The sequence below is a fragment of the Cricetulus griseus genome, chromosome 4 (assembly GCF_003668045.3).
Source record: "Cricetulus griseus strain 17A/GY chromosome 4, alternate assembly CriGri-PICRH-1.0, whole genome shotgun sequence".
NCBI classification, from domain to species: domain Eukaryota; kingdom Metazoa; phylum Chordata; class Mammalia; order Rodentia; family Cricetidae; genus Cricetulus; species Cricetulus griseus.
Genome location: NC_048597.1, coordinates 114,953,011 through 114,969,565, shown reverse-complemented (window position 1 = coordinate 114,969,565; position 16,555 = coordinate 114,953,011). Strand labels below are relative to the sequence as shown.

At 49.6% G+C, this 16,555-nt stretch overlaps 1 protein-coding gene across 2 annotated transcripts; it reads left to right on the top strand.

The window, feature by feature from the left end:
- The first annotated feature begins 1,588 nt into the window (after positions 1-1,588).
- Positions 1,589-14,294, top strand: Ssc4d (scavenger receptor cysteine rich family member with 4 domains). 2 transcript variants are annotated; one of them, XM_027416195.2, is made up of 10 exons: positions 1,589-1,754; positions 3,479-3,514; positions 3,656-3,961; positions 5,686-5,763; positions 6,271-6,585; positions 8,398-8,475; positions 9,425-9,499; positions 9,607-9,918; positions 10,846-10,923; positions 12,300-14,294. In XM_027416195.2, the coding sequence occupies exons 1-10, from the start codon at positions 1,589-1,591 to the stop codon at positions 12,614-12,616; spliced, it is 1,761 nt and encodes a 586-aa protein (XP_027271996.1). In that variant the 3' UTR covers positions 12,617-14,294. The 2 variants fall into 2 exon arrangements, 1 of the variants encoding a protein (XP_027271996.1); XR_004769534.1 differs by lacking the exons at positions 1,589-1,754; positions 3,479-3,514; positions 3,656-3,961; ... (4 more) ...; positions 9,607-9,918; positions 12,300-14,294 and adding an exon at positions 10,184-10,256 and having other exon boundaries at positions 10,846-11,956.
- Positions 14,295-16,555: the final 2,261 nt, after the last annotated feature.

Genomic DNA, 16,555 nt, shown 5'->3' with positions numbered 1-16,555 from the left:
CAGAAGTAAATAACTATAATGTGATTTTTGTCTTGTTTGACTTTTGAGACAGAATCTCATAGTAGCTCAGGATGACTTCAATCTTACTATGTAGCTAAGGGTGACCTTGAACTTTTTAAAAATATTTATTTATTGAATATACATGAGTATTTTGTGTATGGGCACCATGTGGCTGGTACCTAGGGTGGTCAGAAGAGGGCACTGGGTCCTCTGGAACTGGAATTAGGGGGTGGTTGTGAGTCACCATGCAAGTGCTGGGAATGAACCTGGGTCCTTCTGGAAGAGCAGTGAGTGCGAGTGGTCTTCACTACTGAGCCATCTCCCTAGCCTGACCTGTACTAATCTTCCTGGCTCCATCTTTCTGGAGCACATGAGCGTGTGTGTGTGTGTGTGTGTGTGTGTGTGTGTGTGTGTGCAGTCGTGAACACACATAAAATGCATGGGAGGCCAGATGTTGATGTCCAATGTCCTCCTCACTCACTGAACCTTATTTCTTGAGACAGGATCTGTACTCAGGAGGCAGGCAGGACTCTGTGAGATCAAGCCCGGCATGGTCCACATAATCAATTCTATGACAGGCAGATCTATATAGTAAAACTCTGTCTTAAAAAACCAACCAAATGGGCTGGAGAGATGGCTCAGAGGTTAAGAGCACTGGCTGCTCTTCCAGAGGTTCTGAGTTAATTCCCAGCAACCACATGGTGGCTCACAACCATCTGTAATGAGATCTGGTGCCCTCTTTTGGCCTGCAGGGACACATGCAGGCAGAACACTGTATATATAATAAACAAATCTTTAAAAAAACTAAAAAGCATGTAGTCAGATCATAAAAAAAAAACCCAACCAAACAAGCTGAGTGTTGGTGATGCACACCTTTGATTCCAGCACTCGGGAGGCAGAGGCAGGCAGATCTCTGAGTTAAGGCCAGCCTGGTCTACAGAGCAAGTTCCAGGACACAAAGAAACACTTTAAAAAAACCGAAATAATAATAATGTAACAAACTAAGTAAATAGATAAATAAAGATTAAATATGTAACTACAGCCCCCTAAAATTAACTGGGTTATTTAAATACCACCCATAGTACCAGCCACACTTTGGGCTATGAAGCCCTGGAGGATTAAACTCTGAGCCACTGGGTCTGTCTTGGTTGGGACCCATCAGCCTGCTGAGCCCACATGCCATTTTTTGTCTTCACACAACCTCAGCTTCAGCCAAATGCAACTCCTTAATTTCCATGCTCACGCCATCTTTTTTTTTTTCCTTCCCCTTTTGTGAATAGACTTAGGGCCTGAATGAGTTCAGCAGGGACTCTACCCCTGAGCCACACCCCTGGCTCCTCAATAAGGGATTATGGGTAAACTCTACCGCCTGTGGAACCATTCCTCCAGATTCTCAATGGCAGATTCTAGGCAAGCATTCTACTGAGCCTTGTCCTGGTCCACACCCATCTTTCTCACCTTCTAGCTGTGGTACCTTTCCCTCCACTAGGAATGTCAATCCCATGTGGAGCTGGCCTAGCAGCTGGAAGTAAACACTGGGGATCTTGAGTTCCAGATGTTCCAGTTGTGACTCCTCCTTGGATTCTTGATGGGACCCTCTGAAAAGCTATCCACTGGCTGGGCACACAAGGAAGCAGACATGCAAATTGGTCCCCAGCCTGATGAGTGGAGCATGGGATGGAAGCCTGGAGATGGGGGTGCTGGCCCTCTGCCTTTCTCCCCAGCACTGTCCTTCCTTCTTCTCTTCCCCCTGGGTGAGTATTCCCAGCCAGCTCCTGCTACCCCTTTCTAGCTCTCAGTTTCCCCCACAGTCCAGCTATGGTGGGAGACAAGGCATGGGCGGTACATATTTGTAATCTCAGTATTTGGAAAGTAAAACCAGAAGAGCCAGCCTGGGCTACATGAAACCCTGTCTCAAAACAACAAAAGCAAGGGGCTGGAGAGGTAGCTCAGTGGTTAAGATCACTGGCTGCTCTCCCAGAGGTCCTGAGTTCAATTCCCCGCAACCATATGGTGGCTCACAACCATCTGTAATGAGATCTGATACCTTCTCCTGGCCTGCAGGCACACTGCAGGCAGAACACTGTATACATAATAAATAAATAAATCTCTTTAAAAACAAACAAACAAACCAGGCAGTGGTGGTACATGTCTTTAAATCCCAGCACTTAGGAGACAGAGGCAGACAGATCTCTGAATTTGAGGCTAGCTTGGTCTACAGCCAGAGCTACACGGAGAAACCTTGTCCTCAAAAAGCCAAACAAACAAAACAAAAACTAGCCTTTAGTCCCAGCACTCAGGAGGCAGAGGCAGGTGGATCTCTGAGTTTGAGGCCAGCCTGATCTACAGAGGGAGTTCCAGGACAGCTAGGGCTACACAGAGAAACCCTGTCTTGAAAAACAAGCAAAAAGAATAAGATAGGCAAAATCACTCAGCGGGTAAGGAAGCTTGTCATTAAGCCTAAGGACCTGAGCTAGATTCCTAGAACCTACACCGTGGAAAGAGATCAAACTTCCCAAAGTTGTTGTCCTATGTACATGATACATGCACACACACACACACACTATATGTATTCAAAGAAGCATGAGGAATGTTGATCAAGACCTGTAACCTCAGCACCTAGGAAGTAGAATCAGGGGGCTAAAAATTTCAAAGCAAATTCAAACAAAGGACTGGAGAATATGGCTCACTGGTTAAGAGCACTTGCTGCTTTTCCAGAGGACCCAAATTCAATTCCCAGCATCCTCACAGCGGCTCACAACCACCTGTAACTTCAGTTCCAAGGGATCTGATGCCCTCTTCTGGCCTCTGGTGATACTGCATGTAGCGCACAGACAGCAAGCAGGCAAAACACCCACACAATAAAATAAATTTTAAAATAATACTGAAATGACTAGTGAGATGACTTGGCAGATAAAGGCACTTGCCACAACCGCGGAGTTCAATCCCTGAGACCCATATGGTCGAGGGAAAGATCCAACTCCTACAAATTGTCCTTTGACCTCCACACACACATACACATATGAGAGCCGGGCGGCGGTGGCGCGCGCCTTTATTCCTAGCACTCGGGAGGTAGAGGCAGGAGGATCTCTGTGAGTTCGAGGCCAGCCCGCTCTCCAGAGCGAGTGCCAGGATAGGCTCCAAAGCTACACAGAGAAACTCTGTCTCGAAAAACCAAAAAAAAAAAAAAAAAAAAAAAAAAAAAGAAACCAAAACTCTGCTTTGTTGTAGAGACAATCCTCGGGCGCTCATGAGAGTTTGCTATAGTAGGCAAATGGGTCCAGGGCACATCTGCCGTGGTCTATGGACCACCGGGATAGGGAGTTGGTGGGGTGGTCCTAGACAGAGGAGATGAGGCCTTTGGAAAGGGGGTCTCCGAGAGGAGGAGAGGGATGCTGAGACCCGTGGGGAAGCTGCGCGAAGGGACCAGTCCTCCAAAGCTGAGCAGAGACTCACACCCTTCCTCTGTCTGTTTCAGCCAGTGCCCTCCAGCCCACTCCACTGCCCTTTCCAGGTAGGCTCTGCCTCTTCCCTTATGTGCTCGCGGATACTCCCAAGCAGGCATGGCCCGGCCACACTAGCTTGAAGGCTCCCATGCGTCCTGTAGTTTGGGCTCCCGACTCCCCGTTGTACCAGCTTGTCCCCCTTTTTACAGAGCTGAGGCTGGTGGGGGGACCAAGCCGCTGCCGAGGGCGTCTGGAGGTCATGCACAGCGGTTCCTGGGGCAGTGTTTGTGATGATGACTGGGACGTTGTGGATGCCAACGTGGTGTGTCGTCAGCTGGGCTGTGGCCTGGCGTTGCCAGTGCCACAGCCACTTGCCTTTGGCCAAGGCCGAGGCCCTATTTTCCTGGATAACGTGGAGTGCCGGGGGCAGGAAGCGTCCCTGAGCGAGTGTGGCAGCAGGGGCTGGGGTGTCCACAACTGCTTTCACTATGAAGATGTGGCGGTCCTATGTGACGGTGAGTGAAGGAAGGGGAGGCCACAGGGGCAGGCGAGCCCACTCTCTGATGCTAGAGTACTTCTGGCTCATGGACCAAAGAGACAGCAAGCTTCCAGGTGGGGCTTGATTGCCCACGGAGAGTTATCCTCCTAGTTTTCCTTTCTCCACGGCTAGGGATTGAACCTGAGTCCTCGTGCATTCTAGCCAATCACTTTACCACTGAGCCATATGCCCAGCCTGGGCAAAATGTCTCTAGGCAGGTAATCTATCACTGACCTGAGCACCCCCCACCCATCCATCCATCCGTCTGTCTGTCCATCCATCCATCAATCATTCATTCATTTAGATGAAGTCTCATACAGGCCAGGTTGGCCTGGAACACCCGATTCTCCTTCCTCCACCTGCTAAATGCTGGAATTACAAGCATGTATCATCAAGCCAGACTTACTCCTCCCATTTAATAAACCAGACCACTGGAGTGACCCTGGCCATAAACTCTTCTGAACTAAGAGCTGCAGCAGAAACTCAAGAGTTGTTAACCTTAAGAGCTGCTTTCTAGCTGGCAAGCCTTTTGAGAACACAAGCTGTAGTTGCAGCCTAGACTTTCTGATTCTTCAGGTCTGGGGTAGGGCCTGAGAATTTAATTCTTCTAGTGAGTTCCCCAGGGATGTCAACTGCATTAAGAACAGGGCTCAAGGGACTGGAGAGATGGCTCAGCAGTTAAGAGCACTGGCTACTTTTCCGAGGACACAGGTTTGATCCCTAGTACCCACGTGGTGGCTCTTAACACCCCTCCCCCCCAATTCTAGTTCCAGGGGATCTAATGACCTCTTCTGGCCTCCATAGGCACTCCATGTATGTGGGGTATAAAGATACATACAGCCAAAACAATCACTTTAATCTCAGCACTCGGGAGGCAGAGACAGGCAGGCGGATCTCTGTGAGTTTGAGACCAGCCTGGTCTACAAGAACTAGTTCCAGGAAAGCCTCCAAAGCCACAGAGAAACACTGTCTTGAAAAACAAAAAACAGAACAACAACCAAAAAATCATATACATAAAATAAAAATAAATAAAGGAGCTGTTGAGATGGCTCACTGGTTTAGAGTACTGGCAGGACTTGCAGAGGACCTGGGTTCGGTTCCTAGCACCTACATGGTAGCTCACAGACACCCATAACTCTTTTGAGCTCTGCAGACATAATAACCAATCCGTAAACACAATGAAGATCAGTAGAGAGCACCCAGCATGGACACAGGTATACACCACAGGTATAAACACACCAAAAAACAGTAAGAACTAGGCCTTTAGGCTGGCCTGGTGACACGTACCTATTATACTAGCATTTGGGAGGCAAGAGGATCAGAAGTTCAAGGTCATTCTTTTTTGTTTGTTTTGGTTTTTTGTTTATTTTTTGAGACAGGGTTTCTCTGTAGCTTTGGAGCTTGTCCTGGAACTTATTCTGTAGACCAGGCTGGCCTTGAACTCACAGAGATCTGCCTGCCTCTGCCTCCTGAGTAGAATGCTTGTATTAGAGGATTGTGCCACCACCACCCAGCATCTCCAGTCATTCTTACCTACATAGCAAGTTTGGGGCCAGACAGGGCTGTGCATATCCAGGACTTGGGGTTTTGGCCTTGAAAGCAAGCATCTTAAGGCTCTAGACTCCTGACGCTCACATGCTGTGTAAGGATGGGGAACAGAATGATCCCTGTACCTTTGCTTCCTCCCTCCTTCCTTTGCAGAATTCTTGCACACACAGCCCCTGACAAGGAAGGTATTGACCAGTGTAGCACCCCCTACAGCCCTCCAAAATGGAAAAGGTAAGTCGTAGTAGTTTGGGGAGACCCTTGGTAGGCTGAGGAGGTGATAGAAAGGGGGGTGATGGCTCCAAGGTCATGTCTGCAATGTAGAATAAGGACCCTCTTGAGGGACAAGTAGAGGGAGGAAGCCCAGAGGAGGGACCCATCTCCCAGGGAGGGCTTCACAGAAGAGGAAGTGTGACAGCCACAACTTGCAAAGCGAGGTTTCTTTTGGGCAGCTGTACATGACAAACAGGCATATTACAGAAGGCCAGCAGAGCAGGGATAGGAAAGAAAGGGCTGCTTTTAGGTCTGGATGACACAATCTAAACTGGTTAACCTGGGACCCACAGTCCAACTCTCTGGATTGTCAGAAGGCTTGGGGGTGGGGGTGCTAGTTTATCTCTGCCGGCTCAGGATCCTGTCCCTGGCCAGGGAGGTCTGGTGCATTGATGAAGTTAATGAAAAATCCCTCCTTGTGATTCTGTAAGATGCTGCTTGCCCCACCCTGTCATCCATATTCACCAGGTGAGGGCAGCCTGCGCTTGGTGGGCGGTGCTGGCCCTTGTCAAGGCCGAGTGGAGATCCTGCATGGTGGCCTGTGGGGCACTATATGCGACGATGACTGGGGGCTGCCAGATGCTGCTGTTGTGTGCCGCCAACTGGGCTGTGGGGCCGCCTTGGCCGCCACCACTAATGCCTTTTTCGGCTATGGCACCGGGCATATCTTGCTGGACAACGTTCACTGTGAAGGTGGAGAGCTCCGCCTGGCAGCCTGCCAGAGCCTTGGCTGGGGTGTGCACAACTGTGGACACCACGAAGATGCTGGGGTGCTCTGTGCAGGTATCAGGAGCAGGCAGAGGTGGGGCCAGGCCAGAGGGGCAGGTATTTTGGAAGGAGTGGGGGGTGGGGGGAGAGCTGACGGAGGGCTGAGATGGCAAAGGGGTTTGCCTAACTGTGCTTTCCAGATTTCTCCAGAAAGGCTGTGGAATTACCTGTATTTATCACAGGCCTGCTCTGAGGGAGCAACTGTGAATAACTCTCATTCTCACACACTGCAGCTGTATCGACTATTGTCGTATTCCTCTGTTATCAGAAATGCCTTCAGAATTCTCTAGCAATTTCCAAGTATTCTTCATGGACTATTTCAAAACATAGCAAAAATATTGTAGGATTGCTCTCTCAAAGATACTTTCTGGGTTTTTTTGTTTGTTTGTTTGTTTGTTTTGTTGTTGTTTTTTGAGACAGGGTTTCTCTGTGGCTTTGGAGGCTGTCCTGGAACTAGCTCTTGTAGACCAGGATGGTCTCAAAGTCACAGAGATCCGCCTGCCTCTGCCTCCCGAGTGCTGGGATTAAAGATACTTCCAAAACACCCATCTGCTCAGCTGAGGATGTAATAAGTAGAATATTCTCCCGTATGGACCATCTCCAATCAATAAATAAATATTTATTTATTTCAGCAAATAAAAGGTAGGCATTGGGGATGTAGCTTGGTTGCTAAAGTGCTTATCTAGCAAGCATGAAGCCCTGGCTTTCATCTCTAGCCCCACATAAACCAGGCATAGTGGTATATACCTATAGCTCTAGCACTCAGGACATAAACCATAATGATTATGGTCATCCCCTACTACATAAGGAGTTTTAAGCCAGCCTGGGTTACATAAGCCCTTGTCTCAAAATAAAATAAGAAAAAGCTGGGTTTGGTGGTATGTACCTTTAAGCTCAGCTCTTAGGAGGCAACAACAGCCTGATCTCTGTGAGTCCGGGGCCAGACAGGGCTACTGAGTGAGACCCTGTAAATAGATGTGATTTGTCTTGTTGAGGCAGGGTCTCACTCTAACCCAGGTTGGCCTCCTCCTATATTAGCTTCCCTAGTGCAGGTATTACAGGCACTAGCCCCCACATCCTGCCTAACAGATGGGGAACCAAACCCACAACCTTGTGCATATAAGCAAGGTATTCTACCACTGGGCTTTATACACCCTTAGCCCAGCAAATAAGACTCTTGGGCCAGAGCACCATCCACAAATGGACTTTGTTCTGTTAGACGGAAAGTGTTTGCAGCAAACCAGAGGTTATCATTCCCATCTTATAGATGGAGCATCACCCAGAGTCACCCAGAGCCCTTCAGAACCACCCTGACCTTGCTCAATGGAGTTCATGCTCCTTCCCCTTCCTAGCCTCATTTATCCATAGACTAGAATAAAGATTCTCCATTCTTTTATTTTGGCATGGCCTTGAACTCAGTACTTAAAGAGTGACCTTACACTTCTGATACTCCTGCCGCCATCTCCCCCGTGCTGGGATTACAGACGTACACAACCATACCATTTTACCTGACGTTAGGATGGACCTAGGGCCTCATGCATGCTAGGCAAGCATTCTACCAGCTGAGCTGTAAATTGGCCTAGTCTTATTCTGCGAGTCCCTCAGAAATGAGCAGAGGTTCTTAGTAGGCGAAACTCTGCATCTCTGTATTTTGCACACATGGGGCTTCTTGAGAACATTGGACATGGAAATGAAAGCATGCAACGGGCTTGCATTCATCTGTGTACCATACATAAGCTACTGAGGTCAAGGCTGGGCTGGGCTCCCAGCCCTACAAGTCAACCTTAGTCCTGTGACTGATCCTCTCTGTCTTTTCTCCTACTCCAGTACTGGGCCCTCCAACTTTCACAGCACCGCCTCCGTCTGCCACAAAAGAAGACTGGGCGTGGCACACTGAGCCAGCAGGTGAAGAGCCCACCCTCCCAGCTGGAAGGGTTGGGACAGGGCAGACAGGGGTGGGAACTGAGGGAGATTCAGGAAAGTGACTTCAGCTAAGGCTGTGGGGCAGATGGTAGAGAACAAAGGAGCAGATGGAAGCGTGAATGACCCTCTGAGAAATGACGAGTGGGTAAGAGGTTTCTTTAAGATGCTTCAGTCAAATTAGGGATTGCTTCCAGGGAGGGAACAGAGGCCATGTGAAGGAATTCAAACTGAAAAACAAGGTTAGGAGTACATTTGGAATTAGAGCTACAGCTATCACTGTGAGTAAAATTAGTATAATTAAGATTTGGGAGTTGGGGCTGGAGAGATGGCTCAGAGGTTAAGAGTACTGACTGCTCTTCCAGAGGTCCTGAGTTCAATTCCCAGCAACCACATGGTGGCTCACAACCATCCGTTATGAGATCTGGTGTCCCCTTTCTGGTGTGCAGATATACACAGAAGCAGAATGTTGTATACATAATAAATAAAATCTTAAAAAATAAAAAAAGATTTGGGAGTTGAGGGTTGTAAATCCCTCAACTCAAGCATTCCATCCCAGCACTAGGCTTGGTGATTCACACCAAGTTGAGATCAGAGAGCTTTGGAGTTCAAAGCCAACCTAAGCGACACAGCAAGACCTTGTTTTTGAAACCCTAAAGATTTTAACCCTAGAACACAGGAGGCAGATCTCTGTGAATCTGAGTCATGTCTATATAGTGAGTCCAGGCCAGTGAAGCCTATATATTGAGAGTCTGTCTCGAAAAAAAAGGGGGTGGGGGGTGGGAAAACCCTAAAGGTGTTATTCCTCACAAATTTTGTTAAGACTTCACAGAATTGGTCCAGAGACAACACGGTGGCTCTGGGACTGAGGCAGAGATGTGGGTGTGGTGAATGGCCCTCTCGCCCCGCTGCAAAGGCTCCCTTGTCTCCACAGCTACAGGAGTTGGTGCCCTGCCTTCCAGGGATCCGACGCGGTTCACCACGGCAGCCTGGGGTTCGGGGAGGAAAAGTAAGTGGCCTCCGGGATGCCGCCGGCGGCGGGGGCGGGAGGGATGCGGAATGGGGAACCTGCAGCCCCAGCCCGGCCACTCTGGCCCCGGCCCGTACGCCCTGCAGGCGGCAGGCTGCGGCTGGTGGGCGGCCCGAGCCCGTGCCGCGGCCGCGTGGAGGTGCTGCACGCCGGGGGCTGGGGCACCGTGTGCGACGACGACTGGGACTTCGCGGACGCGCGCGTGGCCTGCCGCGAGGCGGGGTGCGGGCCCGCGCTAGGAGCCACGGGCCTGGGCCACTTCGGCTACGGCCGAGGCCCTGTGCTGCTGGACAACGTAGGCTGCAGCGGTACCGAGGCTCGCCTCAGCGACTGCTTCCACCTGGGCTGGGGCCAGCACAACTGCGGCCACCACGAGGACGCCGGAGCGCTGTGCGCAGGTGAAGCTGCGGCGCGGGAAGGGTGGAGTCCAGAGGGATGGGCGGGGCCGCCGCAGGCGCCTTTTGTGATATGGGCGGGGCGCACCATGAAGAAGGAGCGAGAAGCGCTTAAAGCTCGCTCGGGGAGAGGCCGCAGAAGATGTGCGCATGCGTCTCAGAAAAGGGGCGGGGTGTCGTGGGGGCGGAGCACGAAGCGGATGAGCAGGGCAGGGCGTGGGCCCTTACAGCCCTGTGGGCGGGGCCAAGTATGAAAGGCGTGGGTGGGGTCGTGCTCAGTCGCTTACTGCCCTGTGAGGCATTCAGAGCCGGCCGGAGATGGAGAAAACCGGCGTGAAGCTGTACGTGTGGGCGGGGTAGCCATAGGCGGGGGCTCACATCACTGGCTTTGGCAGGGTGTGATGAGGAATAGGCGTGGCAGTCTCTGCTGCATTGCAGCGGAAGTATTACGCATAGGGGTGCAGCCGGATCCTCAAGGACTCTCTGCGACTGCGCGGTAGGGGCGTGACCGGAAGGGCGAGTCCCCTGCAGGGAGAGACTAGGGCGCGACCTAAGGAGGGTTCCTACTGTGCTGTCTCTGACATTCCCTCCCTGATGAGCAAGGTTCCTACTAAGTACTAGTGGTGGATAGGAAGCAGGTGGACTGCTTTCTCAGAGAAATCTATGCAAAAGGGGGCTTACAAAGTCTGAGTGGACAAGTCCTTTTGTTGGTGGCTGCCTCCGTCTTTATTGAATACCCAGGCTTAGGGGCCCTCTTGTGTCTCCTACCTTGGTGTGGTAGTTCTTCGAGGTTCTTTCTTGTCTCTACACTCTACAACCTGGGAAGTTGAGGAGAGATGACCTGGCTCTAGGGAGCATGTTCCCCAGTATGACAGCCATCTTTCTTTTCTTTTTCTTTTTTTTTTTTTTTTTTTTGCCCTTACTCACCAGGCCCGGAGGAGCTGGGACTCCAAGTCCAGCAGGATGGTTCTGAGACCACCCGAATGCCCAGTCCTCGGCCCAGAGATGGTAGGTGTCTACTGCCACTGCAAATGAGGTTGGAACCTTGTGGGTAAGATGGACCTGGACTGAGGAAGGGCAAAGCTTGGATTACAGCAGTTCCGCAGAACTGACCAAGTCCAGAACACTTGTCCTTTTGTGTTGTTCTCAGGCCTCATTAATGGGAGTATGATACCCAGGAAGAAGGAGGTAGATTTTAAACTAGAGCAGTTTGGAACTGGGGTTGGAAGCAGGGATTACAGTGCAGTGAGTAGAGTGCTTGCCTAGCATGCAGGAGCTTCACGGGCCAGCCCTTTCTGACCCCTGACTTTATCTGTGACACAGAGCACCTAAAAAATTGAGTGTCTTGGAACACCCCTGTAATTCCAACACTTGGGAGAACTGAGGCAGAAAAAGCAGTTCAAGGCCAGCTTTGTGTATTTTGAAGCCCGCCTGGGTCTCACAACTCTAAAATACTAGAGCAACCTAGAGTTGCTAGTGTTGGGATCAAACTGAAGGGATGGAGATCCTATCTTGGAGCAAACAGTGAGAGAATGCAGAATCAGGCATGATGGCCCTGGGGCTTTCATCCCAACATTATGGAGATTTAGATTGGAAGGATGGTGAATTCAAGGCCAGCCTGAGCCATATACAAAGGCTCTACCTCAGAAGAACAACAAATTAGCCCAGGGAATCCAGGTGTGGAAGGGGAGGCAGAAAACTTTGGGAGACAAGAGAAGACATGGTCACAGTCTCCAAACAGCTAGGCTGTGGCTCAGGGGCTGAGACTCTGAGCAGAGCACTGAGAACATGTTTGCGTATTTCCTTCAGCCTTGGGTCCTGCTGCCCAGCTTCATTAAATGTCACTTACTATCCCCAGGGCTTCCAGGGCTCTGCTGTGTCCTTATCAGCTCCTTTTGTCTCTTCCCTCCCCGTACCTAGTCTAGCAAGTTTCCAGCATGAATCAGCTCCTGCTTTTTAAAAACAGTTGGTTTTTTGTTTTGTTTGTTTTTACTATTTTGTCTCCTGGGGGTCTTATTACATAGCTCTGGCTGACCTGACATTTACTCGGTGGACCAGGCTGGCCTCAAACTCGAAGAGATCTGCCTGTCTCTGCCTCCCTAGCACTGGGATTAAAGGTGTGCACCACCTTGTCCAGCATTCTTTATCTGTGTCTATGTATATATCTCTGTGTGTTACATGCATGTGTTCACATGTGTGTGAACACACGACAGCATGAATGTGAAGGCTAGAGGACAACCTGTGAGAGTTTGTCTTCTCCCTCCACCAAATGGGTCTTGGGGATAGAACTCAAGTCATCTGGCTTGGTGGCAAGTGCCCCCAATCATGGAGACATCTCTTGAGCCTATGGGCCCTTCTGACCCCGGGCCTCATCTCTAACACAGGGCACCTCCGCCTGGCTAGTGGGACCCACCGATGTGAGGGGCGTGTAGAGCTCTTCCTAGGACAGCGGTGGGGCACTGTTTGCGATGACGCCTGGGACCTACGGGCAGCCATTGTCCTGTGCCGACAGCTGGGATGTGGCCAGGCTCTGGCAGCCCCTGGTGAAGCCCATTTTGGCCCAGGCAGAGGCCCCATCCTCTTGGACAATGTTAAATGCCGAGGAGATGAGAGCACCTTGCTACTCTGCTCTCATATCCGCTGGGATGTCCACAACTGTGACCACAGTGAGGATGCCAGTGTCCTGTGCCAGCCATTGTGACCCAGCTGACTCTGCACTCCATATCATATCAAAGGAGCCTGTGGGGAACTGTCCCTCCTTTTCCAGGATACCCTCCTATGATTTCTGCAGTTCCTGGTGCCCCTTTCTCCCCTTGCTTGTGGGAGCTTGTGCAGTACCCTGCCTCTGTCCTTTTACTGTGTGGTATCAGACTGTTGTCACCTGCTGAAGGCTCAGTACAGTGAACATGGCAATGTTTTGTTCAGCCAAAACAGAAGATGTGGGATAATGACTCATCTCTTTTTCTTTGGGGGAACTCTTATATAGTATCCCAGCCATTCTTCTCTCCACCCATATCCATGAGGCTTGGGCTCTCTGTAAATGCCCTCAAACCCTTCTAATGACCTATCTTGGTCTCCCCCCAGAAAGCAGGGTGGCAGAAGGGGTTGGGCTGCTCATTTCTATAGACTGACGGGACTGCAGAAGGTCCTAGGTCATCACCTTCCCTGCTGGGTGAGGACCTGGTCTCAGATGGTGCTCGGCTGAAAAAGGAGGCTGCAGGGGCCAAAGCAGGGACAGGAGGAGCCCTTCCTGCAGCATCTCTGATTTCTACTGTCCCCAGCACAGAGCCTCCGCTTTTCCGTAGCAAAGAAGCCTGGAGGCCTGCGGCCACTGTTCATAGGTGCCAAGTCAATAAAGCATTATCCCCCCCAGTCTTTTAACTGAGGTCATTGTTTGAGAACCTGCATTGTGGCAGCTGGAAAGCCTCCAGACAGGACTTTCTGTAGAAAACCTGTCAAAATGTTGAAAGACTGGTCCAAGACCATCATCCAGGAATTCTCCACAGGCCCATCGTAGCCTGTAAATGCTGAATCACCATGGCAAGCCTCAGGCCCCTAGAGGAGCTTCTGGTCATCCTCTCCATCCTATTACACACTCACAAATATAGATCCAGGAAAGGAAGGAAGTACAGCATGTGTGTGCATGCCTGTAACCCCTGTACTGGGGGGTGCTGAGGAAGGAAGAGCACTGGGACTTCCAGGCCAGCCAGAACTACAGAGTGAGAGACCCTGATTGAACAAGCCCAGAAAATAAAATGACAAAACAAACAAACCACTACTTTGGTAGTATACAACTGTTATGTTACCTCTGTGAAGGAGTCATGGGCAGGATGAGAGGAGCTCAAGGTCAGCCTGGGCTACAAGAGACCTTGTCTAGAGAGAAAGAGACCCTGCCTGAATAGAAGTCTGTAATCCAAGCATTTATATGATGAAGCAGGTGGATTAGGAGTTTAAGGCAGCAGGGCTTCTAGAGAGCCCCACCCCCGTCTTCCCTTTCCCCACCTATGCATGTCTAGATTGAGTTTGTTTGTTTTGGGAAAGACAGGGTTGTTTCACTGTGTAGCCCTGGCTGTCCTGGACCTCACTCTGTATACCAGGCTAACCTCAAATTCAGAGATCTGCCTGACTGCCTCCTGAGGACTGGGGTTAAAGGTATGGGCTACTATGCTTGGATTAAATTGTGTGTGTGGGTGTCTGTCTGTCTGTCAGTTTATGCTTTGTTCTCACTCATTCCTGTTCTCTTTATGCCTTTGCTATTCTGGACTTTTTGGTTTTTTGAGACAGGGTTTCTCTGTATTGCTTTGGAGGTTGTCCTGGAACCCTCTCTGTAGACCAGGCTGGCCTCAAACTCACAGATATCACCTGCCTCTGCCTCCCAAGTGCTGGGATTAAAGGCGTGCTCCACCAACGCCCGGCTGGATGTGCTTTTTTTTTTAAAAAATAATTTATTTGTATTTTATGTGCATTGGTATTTTGCCTGCATGTCTGTCTGTGTGAGGATGCAAGATCACCTGAAACAGAAGTTGGGAACAGTTGGGAACTGCCGTGTGGGTGCTGAGGCTTGAACACAGGTCCTCTGGACGAGCACCCAGTGCTCTCAACTGCTGAGCCATCTCTCCAGCCACCATTCTGGAAATTATTTAATGCTTCCTTTATATTCTATTTCTGCTTGCTTGGATTGAATCTAGGACCTAATTCATGGAAGGCAAGTATTCACTGAGCCACAATCCCCACTCCAATTCTGCCCCCTCCTAGCTCAGAGATTTAGTGTGTGTGTGTGTGTGTGTGTGTGTGTGTGTGTGTGTGTGTGCGCGCGTACACACAACATGCCTGCACGTTCTCTTGGCGATCAGAAGAGGGTGTCTAATCTCCTGGAGCTAGAGTTATAGCAAGTTGTGAGCTGTCTGATGTGGGCACTGGGAAGAGCAGCCAGTGCTCTATATATACGTTATCCGTTTCTCTGGCCCTTCCCCACTCTATTTTTTAGGTTAGCATACAAGGCATTAGATCTCTTTCTCTCATATTTATAAACAGGATCTCACTCTGCAGCCCTAGCTGGCCTGGAACTCATGTAGACCAGGCAGGCTATCCTCGAACTCACCTCTTAAGTATGTGGATGAAAGGTGTATATCACCATGCCTGACTAATTATGACATTTTCAAACAAAGTGTGATTTAATAGATTTTCTTCCTTTGTATCTCCTCAACCCCCAATCCCCATATCTCTTATATCTGCCCAGTCTCATTTCCTCCCATGTGTCATGTGAAATTGCTTACTTTTACCCCTCTTGGTCCCCTCTCTAAAGGGTTTTATCCACAGTTGCACCTCAGGGGAGCAGTGTGAGCTTGTAACCACTGAGCTCCATCTGTCCATTTCTCAATTGGCCTTTTGCTCATTAAAAAAAACAAAAAAACAAAAAAAAACTATTTTATGTGTATGGGTGTTTTGCCTGCATGTATGTCTGTATACCACATGGGTGCCTGGAGCCTGAGAACGCCAGAAGAAAGCACTAGGTCCCTTAAGATTAGAGTTATAGACAGTTATGAGCTTCTGTGTAAGTGGTATGACTCAAACCTGGGTCCTCTGGAAGAGCAGCCAGTGCCCTTAAACCGATAGCCATCTCTCTGACACCCCTTTCCCAGTTTGCTAAACAAAAGCTGGATGTGGTCACCCCTGCCTTTAATCTCAGCATTGAGGAGGCAGAGATTGGTGGATCTCTGTGAGCTCAAGGCCAGCCTGCACTACAGATTGAGTTCAGAAACAGGCAAGAGTACGTGGAGAAACTGGCTCAAACAACAACAGTTATCCTCTGACCACTGCACGTAGATTACGGTGCACATCTGTGTTTCCACACACAAATATGTAAAAACAAAAGATACCCTCCCCCCACAGACACACACTGCAATTCTGCAAACAACTAGAAAACTAAGTCCTTTGGGTTCTTTTCATTTGCTTGTTTTATTTTGGTATAGGGGAAGGCCCATATACAGTAGGGAACTGTAGGGAATCTGGAGGTAAGAGAACAACTTTTGGGAATACAGTTTTCTCCTTCCACCATATGGGTTATGGCAATCAATCTTGCATAGTCTGGCTTCATGACAGGTGTGTTTACCTGCTAAGCCTGATCCATTATTATTATTACTATTATTATTGGCATTGTGATGTGTGTGTCTGTGTATTATATGTGTACTTATGTGTAAGTACACGGTGGTCAGAAGAGGATATTTGATCTCTGTGAATTAGAGGCCAGCCTGGTCTACAGATAGGGTTTCAGGACAGCCAGGGCTATGAAGAGAAACCCTGTCTTAAAAAACAAAAACAAATCAGAAGAAGTTGAGTGTTGTGTTCTGTCACTGTCTGATTCCTTTGAAACAGGGACTCTCACTGAACCTAGAGCTAGGCTAAAAGCCGGCAAGCCCCAGAAGTCCTCCTGTCTCTGCCCTCTACTACTGGAACTACAGCATTCTTGGTCACTCTGGTTTTACAGGGTCAGGTGCTGGAATCCAAGCTCAGGTCCTCAAGTTTGCACAACCCTCTTACCCACTAAGTCATCCCTCTAACCTTTTTTTTTTTTTTTTTTCCCGGTTTTTCGAGACAGAGTTTCTCTGTGGCTTTGGAGGCTGTCCTGGAACTAGCACTT